Source organism: Dama dama, chromosome 23, assembly GCF_033118175.1.
Source record: "Dama dama isolate Ldn47 chromosome 23, ASM3311817v1, whole genome shotgun sequence".
Taxonomy (NCBI): Eukaryota; Metazoa; Chordata; class Mammalia; order Artiodactyla; family Cervidae; genus Dama; species Dama dama.
The window spans coordinates 40,477,669-40,496,350 of record NC_083703.1 but is presented as its reverse complement, the minus strand read 5'-3'; the positions used below and the strand labels follow the sequence as shown (position 1 = coordinate 40,496,350).

Genomic DNA, 18,682 nt, shown 5'->3' with positions numbered 1-18,682 from the left:
TCCTGACTCGAGGGGTCAGAGCGTCCTCCATGTAAATGATAGCATGTTATTCTGTTACAGCAGAGCAGTGGCTCCCTACAGGGCAGCCTGGACCCCTGCTTCTCCCACTTCTCTACTGATGGTTCAGTTCAGTTCAGTTCAGTTGCTCAGTCATCTCTGACTCTTTGCGACCCCATGGACTGCAGCACGCCAGGCCTCCCTGTCCATCACCGACTCCCAGAGTTAACCCAAACTCATGTCCATTGAGTCAGTGATGCCATCCAACCATCTCACCCTCTGTCATCCCTTTCTCCCACCTTCAATCTTTCCCAACATCAGGGTCTTTTCACATGAGTCAGCTCTTCGCATCACTGATGGTACAGGACAGGAAACTTGTATCCTAAAGGTATGAGGCAGAGCACAGGGCACTTGGTGGACTGCCTACATTTTTTTTTTTTTTTTTGATGTCTCAGTTTTTATCCTAAGATTCCCTTGGGGTTTGTATTCTGTGGCATTACGTGTTTCTCATATTGGAAATCCATGTTCCTGGAAGATGAGCAGTGTTGGTCATGTGCTTTTGCCCACTTGCTGTCTGCCCCTTGGGTGGCACGAGCTGCCTCCTGTCAGCAAGGCCTTCAAGTCAGCAAAGGTGGAGACTCGGCGAGAATCAGCTCATTCTTTCCAGCCACTGTCTGACCACTGTGCCCCTGCCTTCCCTGCCCACCCAACCCCTACCCCACCAGGAATCTTTACCCACAGATGATGTTCCTGTCTTAGAGGATGTCAAAAAGAAATCTCCAGAAGCCTTTCTGACTCAAATGTTTCCAAAGTTGCAATATTAATGTGTGTGTGCGCTCAGTTGTGTCCGACTCGTTGTGACCCCATGGACTGTAGCCCACCACGCTCCTCTGTCCATGGGATTTCCCAGGCAAGAATACTGAAGTGGGTAGCCATTCCCCTCTCCAGGGGAAATTCCTGACCCGGGGATCAACCCTGCATCTCCTGCATTGGCAGGTGGATTCTCTACTGCTGAGCCACCTGGGAAGGCCCTAAGTGATAGCAGTTATTTTTCTAGACAAGGTCTTTCAGATGTCAGTATTAAATCCATTCTAAGGAGTGAACTGTGTGTTCTAAGGGGTGAACTGAGGCTTTCTGGGTGGCACAGTGGTAAAGAATCCATCCACCTGCCAGTGCAGAGATACAAGAGATGTGAGTTTGATCCTTGGGTCGGGAAGATCCCCTAGAGAAAGAAATGGCAACCCACGCCAGTATTCTTGCCTGGGAAATCCCATGGACAGAGGAGTCCATGGCGTTGCAAGAGTCAGACACTACTGAGCATACACACACCAAAATCTGTTTACTTGTATGTTCTCACATAACACTTGTTGGTTTTAAGGTATTTCTGACAAATGCTGCAAATGTCTTTTTGCTGGAGCCATGTGTGGAGGTTCCCATGCTCCTGAAGGAGCAAGTTGATGCCTGCAAAGCTGTTCTGATTATTTTTAGGCGCATGATAATGGAGTTGACAATGAATAAAAAGACCTGGTGAGTGTATTTTCAATTAATTAATATCGTAAAACAGATGTTTCTGTTTTCAATGCAATAATTAAAAATGTGAAAGCCTCCACTTATTAAATAGCTTTACAAAGAGAACCATGAGATAGTCATCAGTCTTTTGTAACATTTTGGTGAATTATGAAGGTAAGTATCCAGTACTTTGATAGTTCATTTGTTTTCATTATTGGTTTTTTTTAAAAAAAAAATCTCAAATTAAGAGTAAGCTGTCCTATGATGAAATAGCAGATTCTTAACTGTCATCAAGCAAGTTTCGTGCAAAAGCAGTAACTGGTTGATAATATCATAATCCATAATCCCAGGAGGGTTGGCTAATTGCTCCAAAACACTTTTAAGCTGATTTTATTGCTGTAAAGTTGAAGTTTTAAATTCATTTTGGAGAAATGATGGATTTAAATGATACATTATCAGAGTGCACTCAAATGTGAAGTGTTTTCTTCCTGCTTGCTGGTTTTTTGTTTGGTGTCTTTGTGTTGATGATACCCCAGAGGTAAGCAGTGCATGAGAGTTTCCTTGAGGAGTGTCTGTGCATCCCCCCAGCCCATGGGGTGCTCCCGGGGTTCTCAGCTCAGACAATAGCCTTGGAGCCCATCACCCCTTCCTCTTCCCTCCTGTGTGAGGAGGGTAGCCTTGTAGTAATACTTCTGCTTCTTCAGTCCAGTCCTTGCAAGTCTCTTCCGCCCAGGCAGTGCCCCCCTGCCGCCTGCCTGGCCGCAGTCAGCATCCTCCCCACCGTCAGACCCCTAAGGGGCACCTGTTCCCCAAGAAGTGCTCGGGGTCCTCATTACCGGCCTGTGGTCTGGATGATGGAGCCGGTGCTCAGGGAGCCATGGGAGGGTCTGTCTGGGGAAACCACAGGGATGCGGCAGGACTGAGCCGGCAGGACCTCCAGGGTATCAGGTCCAGCCCTTCTCTTTCTCAGGGGAGGAAGCCAACTGGGCAGAACATTCACAAATTCAGGAAACCCAAGCGTCAAAAAAGGATCATTTGAAGCTGTACCTTCTGGGGTAATCTTTCCTAGACTTTTAAACTTTTAAACTGAGAAGCCATCGTTAAAACATTAGAGGGGTGAGCAAGGCGATTTTAACAAGAGTTCGCAGCTGTGTCAGTGATGAAATTTTGAGCGATGCTGACAGCTTTCAGCTCAAATGCCTACCCCTTTGACCAACTGTATCAAGTGTTTTTGATGCTTTTCTTTCCTTTGAAAACTCATGAGTTCTGTGTACCAGTGTATCAGTAATATTTTGGTATTTTTGACCATCTTTTTGAGGGTGTAGGAAATAAAGTGAAACAACTCTCTGTTTTTTTTTTTTTAACTCTCTCTTTCTTTAATAATTCAACGATTTCCAGATAAAAGTATTTTAAAAAGTCAAAACATTGGTATAGATGAAAATACTCACCAAGAAAAAGTCCGCAGAGTATAGCCTGGGATGTGATCGGTTCCCCCAGCAGCAGACCCTCCTGTGTGTTGCAGCACCAGCTAAGCCCTGAATTCCTTCCCACCATTCTTTCATCCAGTAAATAACTTGGGTGCTTTCTCCTCTGAGGATGGAGGGTGAACTCAACAGACCAGGTCCCTGCCCCTTGAGAGGCCTCGGTCCTCATGGGCCTGAGAGATGTGAGGAACCCAGGGGCCAGGTCAGGCGGGTCCAGCAGTGGAGCTGGGGTGGGCAGTGTGGAGGCTGGGGAGGCCTCTCTGAGTGGGGCTGGGAAGGAAGAACATCCCCACGGGGAGGAATCACAGGTCGCAGGCTTGGTGGATCCCAGGCAGGATGAGACGGCAGCCAGTGTGGTGAGGTGGATGCTGGGCAGTGGGCGGGTGGGAGGGGGCAGCCAGTGCCCAGGGCCCTTGGGCTGCAGGGAGACCCCTGCTACCTCCGCCTGTGTGCGAGAATGTGATGCCACCAGATGTATGTGTCTGCCACGGGAAGGAGAGATAGTGCGTGGAGCCCAGCCTCTGTGGCCCAGACCAGGCTGTAGCCTGGGAGGTGCTGGGAAGTGACTCCGAAAGAGGGTACAGCTTGTGTGGGGCTGGGCAGGTGTGTGAAGAGATGAGGACAAAGTAGGAAACGAAGAGACAGGAAGAGCTGCCCACCCGCGCCCCCCACCCCCAGCCCACCTCTGCCAGTGTTTCACAAAACACAGAGGAGCAAGCGGAAGTCAGAGCTGTGAGCAAAGAATTTGCCAAACCAGAGGTCATTTTGTACCCGCATTCTCTTCCAGAAGACTCTATGTGGGAATGTTGTGGTTCCCAAGTTTTCTCAGGTTCAGAGGTTAAACCTGTCCCCGTGTCCATGTCCGTGTCAGTCTAAGCCTCCGTCGGGACTGTGTTTTTGATAGCAGTGACTGGGACTGGGGTTTTATTGGAAAGTTACCATATTTCTTGTTCTCAGTTTGCCGGATGGTGTGGAAGGGGCTCTTTTTCTTTCTCTTGAGCATCACAGAAGGCACACAGGCAGAGCTGACCCTGGGTGCAGCTCTCCAGCTGTGACCAGGCCCTGGGGACCCTGGACAGGGTGGGTGCAGCCCTGCAGCATTCCTTCCCTCGTCCTCATCAAAGTCGCCAGCTGCTCCAGGCGTGTGTGCATAGGCCCCCCTGACCCCAGAGCTCTTCTCCTGAGCCTGCAAGGTCCCTGGACTGGGGCCAAGTGGGCAGGCTCAGTAGAGCAGATGGGAAATGGGTGCCTACAGAGACTGGGATGGGAGTCAGACAGGGTCACCCACAGGAGGGCAGGAGACTCTAGAGTAGCTGAGTGGGATCCAGCAAGGTGTTCAGAGAAAACTGTATCCACATGCAGAAACGTGAGAGCAGTCTAAAGGAACCGAGATTTGAGGTCTCATTATCTGACCTGGACCAATTCTTGGTTTTATCACTGATGAGGAGAAAGTTCCAAGGATAAACAAATGATTCATGCACAAGACCTTGAACAAGTAGTTAAAGGGACCTGGTGATTTCTCTCCCTTATGCAGACGATAACCTACTCTCTGTTTCCATGGCACCTGGGGAAACAAATGAAGGATGTAATAGCTATAAGAGAAAAACGCCCTCTGGCTGTGCGAGAGAATTTGTCACCGTATCACAGAGTTGGACCACAAAGAAAGCTGAGTGCCAAAGAAATGATGCTTTTGAACGGTGGTGCTAGAGAGGACTCTTGAGAGTCCCTTGGACTGCAAGGAGATCAAACCAGTCAATCCTAAAGGATATCAACCCTGAATATTCATTGGGAGGACTGATGCTGAAGCTGAAGCTCCAATACTTTGGCCACCTGCTGTGAAGAACTGAATTGTTGGAAAAGGCCCTGATGCTGGGGAAGATTGAGGGCAGGAGGAGAAGGGGACGACAGAGGATGAGATGGTTGGATGGCATCACGGACTCTATGGACATGAGTTTGAGCAAGCTCCGGGAGTTGGTGAAGGACTGGGAAGCCTGGCGTGCTGCAGTCCATGGGGTCGTGAAGATACAACTGAGTGACTGAACAGCAACAGAGGGCCAGGATAAATGACTTCATGATATGGAAAGGAAATACATGGGCTTTCTTCCCCGAAGACTGCTGCCTATGCAGAGTTCTATCTTGGGAAGCCTGGCATGCTGCAGTTCATGGGATCAGGAAGATACAACTTAGCAACTGAACAACAACAGCAATCACAATGGGAGGTGTTATTTCCTGTCCCTAGTCTTTTGTACTCTTTAAAGACCTTTCACAGAAAACCCCCTTCTCCGTAGAGTGCTGTGATGGAGGTGTGGTGACCACAGTCTTCAGCGGTAGAGGTGGGCACTGCTGTGCAGAGTCGGAGTCTTCCAGGCAGAAGGCTCCTTGGCCTGAGCACCCAGGGGTGACCTTTCCCAACCCTCCTTCCTACCTGTGGGTGTGCTGTGGGGCTTGGCCACCTGACACTGCCAGCTGCAACCCTCCCTGGAAAGTCCACATTATTTTCCGTCACAATGAAAGATAGGCAGACCTCTCAGGTTAGGTAAAATCATGGACGTGAAAATGTAAGAGTGCTGCATAAGTTCACCCAAGCACAGCTCTCCGCTGAGTGCCTTCAAGGGCCGATATAGCTGGAGGAACAGCCTCACCCCCATTTTTACAAGGGGAGGGAGTCAGGCTGGGGTGAGACCCTTGTGTTCCTATCTATTGATTTGGGCATAGGAGGCATACTTGTTGAACCAGGGTGACTTAAAGTAGTTTATTTTGATAAGTATGGTGTTCATTCTGTAATTGGCATTCAGATACTTTTGAATTCACTTCAGTTCAGTTCAGTCGCTCAGTCATGTACAACTCTTTGCGACCCCATGGACTGCAGTACGCCAGGCTTCCCTGTCCACCACCAACTCCCGGAGCCTACTCAGACTCATGTCCATCATGTCGGTGATGCCATCCAACCATCTCATCCTCTGTTGTCCCCTTCTCCTGCCTTTAACCTTTCCCAGCATCTGGGTCTTTGCATCAAGTGGTAAAAGTATTGGAGTTTCAGCTTCAGCATCAGTCCTTCCAATGAATATTCAGGACTGATATCCTTTAGGATGGATTGGTTGAATCTCCTTGCAGTTCAAGGGACTCTCAAGAGTCTTCTCCAACACCACAGTTCAAAAGCATCGATTCTTTAGTGCTCAGCTTTCTTTATACTTTAAAATAATGTGTAATTATCCATTTTGCTGAATTCTTATGAGAATTTCATGTACCTATATGTGTAAGTGCTTTGGAGGTGTGATTAATAACGTGAGCTTTTATTTTGGGTGGCCCAGGGAACAGATGTTGCAAATACTGCTCAGGATAACAGAAGCTGTCCTGCAGAAGCCAAAGGATAAACAAATCAAGGACTTGTTTGCCCAGAGCTTGGCAGGGTTACTGTTTAGGGTAAGTCTTTTTTTTTTTTTTAATTAAAACATTGCAAATGTAAGAAATGAATTGGATTTTTTCAGCAAATCAGTTTTAATTATTGAGAATTTCAAGAGTAAAATTGGACTGCCTTTAAAATGTTCCTAGAAATTTAACTAGAAAATTTCCTTCTTGAATGTTCTTGAGGGTTGTCATCAGTCTTTATGCTTAGTGCTGGGCCTTTAGGCCTTCCCACCTTTCTGCCATCCGCTTCCTCCTTTGATTTACTTAAGGCTGCTAGAAGTTAGGAAGACAACAAGTACTGATGGTTTTGGTCTCGGGCCAGGTAGATTTGAAGAGGTGCAGGATGGACAGAGCACGGGTGTGTGGGTAGGATGGAGACATTCAGATAGGACTGCAGGTGAGAGGGCTGTCAGCGTGCTCAGCGATTGTGTTTAAAGCCGCAGGACTGGGTGGGATCACTTGGGGAGAGGGGATGTGTCAGAGAGAAAGAAGGCCATCTCCCTGATGGTGGAGGTGAAGGGTGGCGCCCACAGGACGTGCACCAGGGAGCAGATAGAAAGGTCTGGAAGCCAGCAGAGACGTCTGGGCTAAACAGTGTGAGCAGATGTCCCTGGAGCCGTGAGAATGGGGACCAAGCCCCAGGTGGAAGGTGGGCTGGCAGAGGGTGGAGTGAGTGTGGAAGATGGATGAGTGCCGACAGTTCTTTCAAGAAATTTGCTTCGAAAGGGGAAGAAAGAGCTGTAGCTCGAGGGGGCATCAGGGTTCACAGGGTTCAAGGGAACTTTGTGAGGTTTTTGTGTTTTTTTTTTTTGCAATAAGGAAGAATTGGATCATGTTTCCATGCTGATGGGTAGGAGCTGGGGATGTTGGATGGGCAGGGGGTCAAGGTGACGTGGGGGTTAACAGAAGTGCAGAGGTTGAGGAGGAGGCTGGGAGCAGGGAGGGGGCATGCTCGGGAGAGCAGGGCCCCCTCGGTGCCTGTCCAGTGCCCAGGGGAGGAGCTGAGCAGACTGGGGCCTGGAGGGCAGAGGATCTGCATGAGTCATCTGCTGCAAGTCAGGTAGGAGTGGGTCAGGTGGAGGTTTACCTGTGGGAGAGGCCCCTGCAGAGATGGGGGCAGGAATGTCTCAGAAGACAGAACAGGCTCCCCAGGTCCCGCCAGGACCAGCCTCGGATACTAGCATCGTTTCGAATCAGTATCTGTTCAAAATGATATCTGATTTCACAGTAGCTCAAGTCTTGATTGCCATTGATCAAGATGCATTTTCAGAAATTAAACTCAATACCCTAAAGCACATTTTACTTTGAAATTCATCTTACTAATAATAGTAATTTTAAATATTTTGTCAAAAGCACACTTCTTCCAAGTGACAATTGAATTCTTTCATCGATCGGTTGTTTTCAGACACTCATAGTGGCCTGGATCCGAGCAAACCTCTGTGTGTACATCTCTCGGGAGCTCTGGGACGACTTTCTCGGGGTGCTGTCTTCCCTCACGGACTGGGAGGAGCTGATCCACGAGTGGGCCAGCATCATGGACTCCTTGACGGCTGTGCTTGCCAGGACTGTGTACGGAGTTGAGATGACCAATCTACCTCTGGACAAGTTAAGTGAACAGAAGGAGAAGAAACAGCGAGGCAAAGGTATTCCATCTCTGGCTCCTCTGGTGACCCCGGGTGTCTGAGCTGTGTGTATGCACGCGTGCTAAGTCACTCTAGTCGTGTCTGACTCTTTCTGACTCTATGGACTGTAGCCCACCAGATTCCTCTGTCCATGGGATTCTCTAGGCAAGAATACTGGAGTGGGTTGCCATGCCCTCCTCCAGGGGATCTTCCCGACTAAGGGATCGAACCTACGTCTCTATGTCTCCTGCATTGCCAGGCGGGTTCTTTACCGCTAGCACCACCTGGGAAGTCCAAGGCTGAGTAGGAGTGTGTATTAAACCCCAGGCAGTCATTGCATGGAATTGCGTCAGCTGTACCAATGGTGTCTTTTTAACAGTGGCATTCAGTTGCATATCCTAGCTCTGTGTCCCCTTCCTAAGGATGATGGATGGAAGCAGGGGCTGTGGGGGAAGGAGGAGGGAGGAGGAGGACTGAGAGCTGTAGTGATAGCAGTGTGGGGGGGGGCACCGTCTCTGCCGTCACCCTCACAGGAGGCTGTGAAATCCATGCCACTCTCCCCACGTCGCAGACCCAGACACTGAAGGACAGAGTCCATAGTGATCGGCTCGTTTGGGGGTCACACAGCTAAGAAGTGGTCAAGCTGGAAATCAAAGACAGACAAGTCCCACTCAAGACACCCCAATATTTGTCATCTTTTCTGCTGCCTTTCTAGGGAAGGTGGAGGATTCTGAGTGCTTCCCATGGAGTTGTTTAGCTTTGTTCTGTTTCAGGGTGAGAACTATTGTGAGACCTGGAGTCAGATCCAGCTGGGAACATCAGTGATGGTGTCTGTTGAGATGACGCTTTGGAAGCGCATCCTCGTTACGTTTTTTAAGGCTGTGACACAGTCCTTGGATTAATTTCCTGTCCTCCAGCTTATTCTGTAACCATTTTGAGTCTGCTCATAGAAATACATGTAATGCAATAGATAAAATATGTAAGGATTCTGGGACAGAATAAGCAGTGTTGGAGCCCCAGCAGGTGGATAAAATGCAAGGATGCGGGTGAAGAGCCTCGGGGCTGTGTGGGGAGGCAGGGAGGGGGCAGATTTGACTCTGATCATCAACAGGGTAGCATCAGAGCATCACCGAGGGCAGAAGGTGTAAACAGCCTACCTGCCTGGCTTTTCCGGGTCCTAGGATCTGAGAGGAGTTTTTCCTCCAAAGACTCCCAAAGGGCATGTTACCTGCCATGGTCAACTGCAACCTCCACAATGGTCTTAGCGTAGGTTGTGTCAGTTAGCTTTGCCATGTGACAGAGCACCCCAAAATGTAACGGCTTCAAATAACGCTGTTTATTTAAATTATGATTTTATGGATTGGCAGTCAGGGTTGGCCTCCCTGGGATGGATCTGCTGGCCTCACAGCTGCACCTGCCGTCAGCCGGGCTGTGACCTGCTCACAGCTCTGCTATCGGGCTGGCTAGCTGTCAACTGCAGTAGTGGAGGTGAACGGGCCAAACACGCTTCCTCACCCCTGCAGGCTCGCTCAAGCTATTCACCTAATGGCTTAGGGTTCCAGGAGCAGCAGGAGGGCAAGCCCATTTTCAAGTGCATTTCAGATCTCTGCTTGGCCAGGGTTTGCTGCCAAAGCATGTAATGTGTTGAAGCTCAGAGTCAGTGGGGGAGAGGATGACAGAGGATGTGGGATACAGGAAGTGCGAACCAATTATAATGATTCGTTAGCCGCAGAGACATGTAATTAACATGACTGGTTCCTAGAGTGTCTCCACTGCCGTCTGTGAGTAGCTCCCCGGGGCACCAATTAGTAAGAGCAAGTCAGTGAGAAACCAAAACTAGCTAGTTGAGGTCCAGGGCATTCCAGTGAAATTGTCCAATCCCAGTTTAGGTTTAGACTGTCTACTGCAGTGATGTCTTTACATACTTTAGGCAGAAGATCCTTTTTTTCCCTCCTTCACTGAAGCTATACAGAGCCCCTTCCTTAAAAACATATACAAGAGTGGAGATATGGGATGAAGTCAGGGCAGGGAGCCCAGAGCCTGGGCCCTGGGCCATTGTAGTGACCTCTGTAGCAGCTCTGAGGGTCTCTGTGTAAACCCAGAGTCCAGGAGGGTCAGGATGCTTCCATCCAAGAACTTGATTTCCTAAGACTGTGGCTCTCAACCCAGCAGAGTCTACCTGACGAGGATGCCTTTCAGGATGGAGGGAGTGGCTGAGACAAAGTAAGGATCTTCTCAAAACTCAGCACATTCCCCTACTCCTCAAATTCTTATAATCCTCCCCCCCTTTGAACCCCCAGAATATTCTCTTCCCTCCCACCATGTGAACACAGATTCATAGGCTTGTCAGAGATAAGCTTGTCTTGGGAGGGTAAACAACTTAAAAAAAAATGCTATTTTATGGACAGATACAGAACAAATTTGGATATTTACTTAATGACCATGACAAATATTTCTGATTTATTCATGTTGCTTTATTCCAAAAGTGGATATAAATATTTACTGCAGAAGTCCTTGCTGTCCAAGCAGTAGACTTGTGGAAACAAAGTACACTCTCAGAAGAATCTGTGTGTGCAAATGAGCCACAGGTGGCATCTGCCAGCCATGTGCCCAGAACCTTCTTAGGGTCTCTTTCTCTTTTCTTCTGTATCTGTTTTGATCCCTGACCACTCACTTGAGATATTTGTCTAGTGCAGCATGAGAGGAGAAAAGAGAAGATGAATCCCAGATCTTCAACATTTTACTGTTTCGGAGCTTCGCTTAAAATAGGATTTTTGTATTGTTTGTAGCATTTCGTTGACTTTGCTCATTGACTGTAATTAGAGTTTATGGGCATACATTTCTCTCAGGGATTTGTGGAGAGGTTTGCGTCTACAGGACGGAATACTGTTCTAAAATCAGTGATCTCTCATCTTCTGGTTTATAGAAGCATTTTTTGGAGTGTCCCAGGAGCAGTGGTTGGAGAAGGAAATGGCAACCCACTCCAGTATTCTTGCCTGAAAAATTCCATGGACAGAGAAGCCTGGTGGGCTACAGTCCATGGGGTCGAAAAGAGTCAGACACGCCTGAGGGACTCACACACAGAGGGAGCAGTGGTGTAGTTCATTTGACACTGTTCTTACATTGAGAAAGATCTATTCATGTTTTTGTACACCGGAATGAGTGCTGTGAAGATAGGAGAATTTTCTTGAGACCATTGAAGGGGCTTGAAAATTACTTTGGCAACAGGAATTTTCAGTTGCCTGATGGATGACTCACCTCCTAAATTGCAGTGTAGGAAGTGGTACCCAATCTGCTGCAGGAGAACCTACTGATTATGCATCATTCTGTGTAGGGGGTTTGCTGAGCGGCACGGGCTAGGGGAGGAATCAGGAAGAAATCAGCCCCTGGATTGTGTTTCTCGTCTCATAGGCTGTGTTCCGGATTCTCAGAAAGGAAGCACTGTGGGGAGGTCCTTTTCTCTGAGCTGGCGGAGCCACCCCGACATGGCCGAGCCCATGCGATTCAGGAGCGCCACCACGTCCGGGGCGCCAGGGGTCGAGAAAGCCAGAAACATTGTCCGCCAGAAGGCATCCGGTAAGCGCAAGTCCTAGTATTTCTCCATGGAATGGATGTATAGGAATTATAGGATTTTAATGGATTTATAAGAATGTTTTTTTACAGTTTTAGAATAAATTCCACTCAGAACTTAAGTCCGAGGCATTTTACTGACTGAGATGTCACTATATCTTTTCAGCTTTCTATCTACTTTTCCAAATCATGGTTTTTACTATTTATTTCTAAATTCTGCATCATGATAAAGAACGAGATGTGAATATCGAGTGTGATGTTGGTGCAAAAGAGAGAAAATTGGCATTTTGTTTGAACCTTGAGGAAGATGGATTCTTGGTAATCGCACAGCTGGCTATGTTATTGTTGTTCAGTATTCATCTTAAGAGAGTGTGGAAACAGTCCAGCGAAGAAAAGGAGACTAAAGCTTTAGTTTTCAGGACTGGAGGAAGACATCTGCGTTTTCTGCTTCTTTGGAAAAGGACACCTTACCTGTTTGTTTACACGTTGACCATACAGTCAGTTAGAATTAATAAGAACTTGAATGGGAACCTCCCGTTAATCACACCATTGCTGCACTTTATTCTTAAAAAGAGAACTCTTTTGTAACTAAGCTTGTATACAGTATGTAATAAGAACAAATAAAGCTCCAAACCCCTCCCAGTGACTCTGAGGCTATAACTTAAGTTTAACACAGATTCCTGTATGGGACTTACGTGGCAGTCCAGTGGTTAAGACTTCGCCTTCCAGTGCAAGGGATGCAGGTTCAGTCCCTGGTCTGAAGATCCCACTTGCTTCACAGCCAAGAAAAACCAAAATATGAAGCAGAAGCAATATTGTAACAAATTCAGTAAAGGCTTTAAGAATGGTCCACATCAAAAACAAAACCAAAGTTAAGACAGATTCGTGTAGGTCTGCTTTTCACATCAATAATGCCATGCAATTGAAATTGTTATTCAGCATGTTGACTGCAGAGAGAAAGCCACAATTTCCTCTGGTCATAAACCAAAGATTCATTGACACTCTGCATAGTTTCCAGTGCTCAGTCAAGGCTTACAACAGATGCCTTAGAATCCTGTTGTTTTTATGAAAATATATTACACATTAACCCTAACTGCCTCATTATTTTTCCAATAATATTTGTTGGTCATTATCCCTCATTTACTGCTTCCTTCATCCTCTCCCTGAGGAGAGACCCAGTTTCTGGAAACAGGCAGCTTTGGGGAAGGCTCACTCACCTATTTCCTTTCTCATCCGAACTCCTAAAGTCTCTTCTCTCTCTTCCCCCACTGGGTCCTCGAAAGGGATCAGTATAGGGGTTCGTGCCATGGTTGAGCCTCCCAGACTGCCTGTTGCCCCTCTCAACCCCTCAGTTACAGAGGTGACTAAAGTGCTCATTCAAAGCACTTGTTAAAGCATGGGTTGCCGCTCCCTTCTCCACGGCGTCTTCCCGACCCAGGGGTTGAACCCAGGTCTCCCGCATTGCAGGCAGATTCTTTCCTGTCTGAGCCACCAGGGAAGTCCAACAATACTGGAGTGGGTAAGCCATTCCCTTCTCCCAGGGACTGAACTGGGGTCTCCTGCCTTGCAGGTAGATTCTTTACCAGCTGAGCTTCCAGGGAAGCTCTCTCACATGTTAACATAGACAGATGATTCTATCTTGCGTGTTCTATATGCCACTGTTTGGCCAAAGCACAGCCATCGGAGAGATTGCACCTTCGTTTCTCAACAGGTATTCTAGACCAACGATACGATAGAGGTGCTGGTAGGTTTTAGAAAATCCTCTGTGCCTTTCTGTTTGGCAGTGTTCTCAATTGCCTGAGAAGTCATGCAAAAACAAGAACTTTCACGAAATCAAGTAAATTTGTGCTTTTCCACAGGATTCTATGGAAAATTCAGGTTGCCTGTGAAGACAATGATTTTTGAAGATTTTTACTATATCATACTGTTTTATAAAAGTAATCTATCTAGACTACATATTAAAGTTTTTACTCATTTCAGTTTTTTTTTTACATATCTTTAGTCTTCTGAGAAGGCCCAGAATATTCTCACGGTAGATTTTGGTTGTGTAGAGGCCCCTTTGAATGAGCGAACAGCAGCTCACGACATTAGGTTTTGCACTGTTAGCATGAAGATGTTTATTATGGAAAACCCATTTGAAAGTGACTTTTTTTCTAATCCCAGTAAGAGAATGTTATAAGATTATTCTAATTTGCCCCACAGACTATACTTAGACTGAGAAAATGTCAGTGATAGTGGTGAGAGGGAAATATAAAATCAGCAATTGTGGAGTGAGGAAGTGATGATTAATTTAACAGAGAATTAACTTGTTTGCACCTTAAAAGGACTGGCAGGGAGAATCTTAGAGAATTAAAAAGTTGACCTTGTTTTCCTGAGTATGAATGATGCTAAAACCTTACATGTCTAAAGTGAATAGTTAAAGCAGATTTCCACACAAAATAACCTATATTTTATTATTTCTAAAATATCTAGTGATCAATTTCGGGAAAATGCACAATTATTTGACTTGTAAAAGGAAAACTTTTTAAATGAAGTGTCCCTGACATTGAGACATGGACACATCTTTCAGGAAATTTGAAGTCAAGTTAGTTTGATGTTTACACGGAAGTTGTCTTCACCTAAATAGTATCTAACATGTTTGTGATTATGCATTGCAGACAGTTCTCTAGAGCTGGGAATTCTAGTAGTCAGAGAGTGGGGAAGAGACAGAAAAAGTAAGAAGTTTGTTTCGCTTTTTGCAAAAGCATCACTACCATTTGTAGGTCTGTTTCATTAATGTTAAATAAAATCATGTGAAAATAATACAGTAAGTAAACCATCCTAGTTTTGTTTTAAGGACTAAACTGGTTTTCCTGATGATGGTTTCATATGTGTGAGACCTATTCTCTCCTTATGTCCATTCATTTCCTCAAATGGTTTTGAGTAGCAATATATAGTATATAGAAAAGCTAAGAACATCCTAAAGTTTGTAGTAAGAAATTATGGACTTCATTAGCACAAAGTGTGGTTTCAAAGGCTGTGTTTCATGAAGACTTTTACTTTTTTCCCAAATGTCAGATCCTTGAATCTTCAAGTTGACTTTTATGTGTTCTTGAGCTTTTACGATATTTGATTTACTAAATGATTTGCTTTTAAATGCAGTCGTCTCTCAGTAAGCCTGATTATTTATGAAACAGTTTTGATCTTAAGTTAGATTCTTCCCTCCCTCACCATGGTCTTTTTGTTTGGGTCCTTTTAGAAGAGAAAACTGGTTATAACGTCTGCCCAAGTAAACAGACGACCCAAACACAAATCTGATTCCCAGCAGAAAAAAAAAGGAAAGGCTCAACACACAAGGCATTCCAAAAAGGAGATCGATCATTTGTGAATGGCCCGTTCTCCTCGCCATCAGCATGACGGAAAGTTGGCTGTATTTAGAGACTTACCATTAAATCCTGTGTGTTGTGCCAACTTCCTTTAAAGTCTGAAGTGACCTCCTCTGAATATTTAAAGCGAGCCCAGAAAAATAATAATAATAAGGAAAAGGAAGAAGTGAAAGATCTTGATGTTCTTCTGACACTTGACTCTGTTGCTTTGTCTCTCCTGGAAGCTAAGCGAAGCCAGTCTATCAGCAACTGTGCCCACCTCTCTGAGGCTTTGCCCGCCACTAAAAGCGTCCCACTCCTCCTCCACACCGTGAGCGCGCTCTTCCCCGGTTTCTCTTACTCCTCTTGCTCCCACAGGCTGTCAGGTACTGTAATACTGTCTCTTCTGTCCTGCTGTGTCCCTGGGCTGCTCCCGCTTGCTCGCTTGCCCCTGGGTCTGCCTTCATTTGTTAATATCCCTGCCTCACGCATGTGTGCCCAGCCATTGCACTTGGCGTTTATTTTCAAAGAATATCAATTGTTTCTAGGTGGTTAGACGCTCAGTAGCAATTACATAGTCAAGCAGAATCTCTGCATCTGGGCTTTGCATTCTGAGCTGAGAACCATACTTGTTTTCTTGGAATATAATTGCTTTATAATGTGTTAGTTTCTGCTGTACAATGAAGTGAATCAGCTATGTATATACATATATCCCCTCCCTATTGGACTTCCTCCTGCTCCTCCCGACCCCTGTATGTCATCACAGAGCACCAGGCTGAGTTCCTTATTTTATACAGCAGGTTCCCACTGTCTGTTTTATACACAGTAGCATATACATGTCAATGCTACTCTCTCAATTCATCCCACCCTCCCCTTCTCCCACTGTGTCCACATGTCCAGAGAACCATAGTTTTTAAGAGGGGAAAACAGTGATGCCAGCCTTGTGTGCCTTGTATATGGAGCCTATAGAGTGGAAGGGAATCTTCATAAAATTCTACAATGGTTCTGAGCCTGCCAATGTTAGTGTGTTTGCTCGGCCTCCCTCAGAATGGATGAACTGGAAAAGTTATGCAGGCTAGAGTTCCTTGGAGTGAATAAATCATATTCATGTATAAAATAATGATCAGTTTACACAGATTCATACTGATTATTGAGTATGAAAAATAACAATGAGTAGTAAAAACAATTTGAGTAAAAAAAATAACAATGGTGAAAATTGCTAATTTCCAAGAGTGTTATTCCAGGCCATTAGCCAGTTAAAATTGAGTTCAACTATGTATTGTTTATATACTTGCCCTTTCTGGTTTATTAAGATGTTGTTGCATCAAAAGTAATTATTAGCATGGACACCTCAGCAAAAGGATTTATAGTGAATAATTAGGTCTGTGTCTACTTGTTTCTCTGTGATCCCAAAATGAGTCTTCTTGCTGAAGAGGGAAATGTTTTCATGTCCTTTTGGTCTCAGAAAGATAGCATTATAGATTAGTATCTATTTAATATTGGAGATAGCTTAATTGTGGCTTTGAGTGGCAATAAATCATGTCATACTCTGGTTTAGCAAAGCAACATACCCCTGATAAATACATAAGATGTCATGTTACTTACTTCTAGAATATGATAGAAGAGTAAGAACTGCGTTTCTTAGAAAGCTCTTTTTGTCTGGTAAATACTGAAAGTGGAAAATAGTAAGAATGGTACATGAGAAGATGGCCACCAGTCAGTTAAATCACTGATGAACATTAACTGCTTCACAATTTGGTTAAAAAAAAAACTCCTACCTGGAGATGATTAAAAAAGTATTTTAATTAGTTTTGCTTTCTATTTGGCTGATATATGCCTATAAGGTGAAAAGTTTTCCTTTTTCACATCCCATTTTTTTCCCCACCCCATTTTGTTTAAGATTTTTTTAACTAGTTTGCCCAGAATATGTTCTCACAAATCTCTTCCTGTTAGTCATCTCATTTTGGAGTTTTTTTTCTCATTCATTATTATATTTTGGTTGACTCAGGTTCTCAATTCCCGTATGTATGTACACAGTTCCAGCAGAAATTGAATAAGATTTCAAGCAGGGATTCTCAACTGGGGACGGTTTGCCCCCCCAAGAACATGTAGCAGTGTCTGGGAACATTTGTGGTCATCAAGCCAGGGTCCTGCTCCTGGCATCCAGGGAACGGATGCCGCTAACCATCTTACAATGGACAAGGCTGCCGCTACTGCAGAGAGCCGTCTGACCCAAAATACCAGTGGCGCTGAGGTCTGAGAGATCTTGGTTTAGGGTGGAATGAAGCAGGCCGTGCTTACTGTATGTTTCTCTGCCTCCACCCTCCTCCTCCTGGTTTTACGGCGAAAAGGACCTAGTGGTACAGTGACTTTGAGGACGATCTGCTGATGTTTCATCTGAAAACCACTGTTTGCGAGCGCTTCCCTCGTCTGATGCCATGTCTTCTGCGCTAGAGAAGTGATGCACAGTCCCGGATGACTGTTCTATTAAAGGCCTGGGCCCAGAACAGCATGTATCAGTCCTCACTATGAGATTTTATGTCCCTCATGGACTGGCCACGAGAGGATTAAATGTGTGCTCCATTTTGAATTCTGGTGCTGGCCTGTCTTGCTGCCCTCTTGCTGAATACAGATGTAGTCCGCTAGACATACATCCGTGTGTGCATAATACACAGACACATTTTTTTTGTCTGTGCTGGGTGTTCATTACTGTACTCAGGCTTTCTCTTGCAGCGAGCAGGGACTACTCTTCGCTTGCAGTGTGGGGGCTTCTCATTGGGGTGGCTTCCCTTGTTGTTCCTGTGTCCCCTGCATTGGCAGGCAGATTCCCAACCACTGGACCACCAGGGAAGTCCTACAGACACTTTTAAAGTTGCCCCTCTTTACTGTAGATGACAATCGGCTAACTTTGTGTTCTTTTAGGTTAACGTTTCTTGGTTTTGTTTCTTGTCCCACCAACATGTGTTTTAATAATATAACCAATAGACTATTTCTTACCTCCATCCACTCTGATGTCTTATTCTGATCCCTTTGGGACGCCTTATTTAATCACACCAGAATTCTGGGACAGTCACGACCACCTGTATTCTGTTAATTCATGTGAATAGCTGCATAAAAGAACATGTTGGGGGTGGAACTGGCAATTTCAGTGACTTCCTTTTTTTTTTTTTTCCTCTTCGATGGAAACAGTTCTTTCCAGCAGTTTTGCACTTTTAACTGCTTTTATGTTCGGACATTTATCAACCTGTAGCACAGGCCATGCAGATGGTAGGTTTTATGTTTCTTTGGAGTATATTATAATGGTATAATTAGAGGGTCATGATCTTCTCTTGCTCCAAAGGAGGCTTAACGGGGCCTGATTGAAAGCCTCACTTTGCTGCCCCTGCGTCTGGCTTTCCAGCCTCCAGGTAGCACCGGGTTGTCGGGACGTGCTTCTGAACAGGGTCCCCAGCGTTCTTGTGGGACACATCAAGATGTTGAATTGATTTATGTCTCTTGTGCTTTTTATAGAGTGAAGTTGGTTTGTGCCCAGTGTTTTAAAAGTTAGGAAACTACATGATTAATTTTGCTTGTGCAACCTTGTACGAGGAGTAAACAGAACCCGAAATTTTGGTAATTGAAGAATGAGTCTCAGTCTGTTTAGTAAGATGGATTAAGGAAGCCTCAAATTAGAGAGTGAATGAAATGTCTTTGAAAAGTAGTCAGACGTCTGGGATAAATTGAAGTTTCTGAAGAGTTTGCACACTTA

At 45.5% G+C, this 18,682-nt stretch overlaps 1 protein-coding gene across 5 annotated transcripts in view; it reads left to right on the top strand.

Annotated features, from left to right (window-relative positions):
- Positions 1–18,682, top strand: part of RALGAPA2 (Ral GTPase activating protein catalytic subunit alpha 2) — a 271,212-nt gene that overhangs the window by 80,105 nt on the left and 172,425 nt on the right. For 4 of the 5 annotated variants that reach the window (XR_009690052.1, XR_009690053.1, XM_061126463.1 and 1 more), the window contains exons 13-16: positions 1,376–1,524; positions 6,302–6,413; positions 7,804–8,041; positions 11,432–11,596. Coding sequence is in view for 3 of the 5 variants with exons in the window: in XM_061126463.1 (XP_060982446.1) it covers positions 1,376–1,524; positions 6,302–6,413; positions 7,804–8,041; positions 11,432–11,596 (664 nt within the window). In the remaining 2 variants the exon portion in view is untranslated. The remainder of the gene's footprint in view (positions 1–1,375; positions 1,525–6,301; positions 6,414–7,803; positions 8,042–11,431; positions 11,597–18,682) is intronic. The other variant, XM_061126464.1, reaches the window with a different exon arrangement.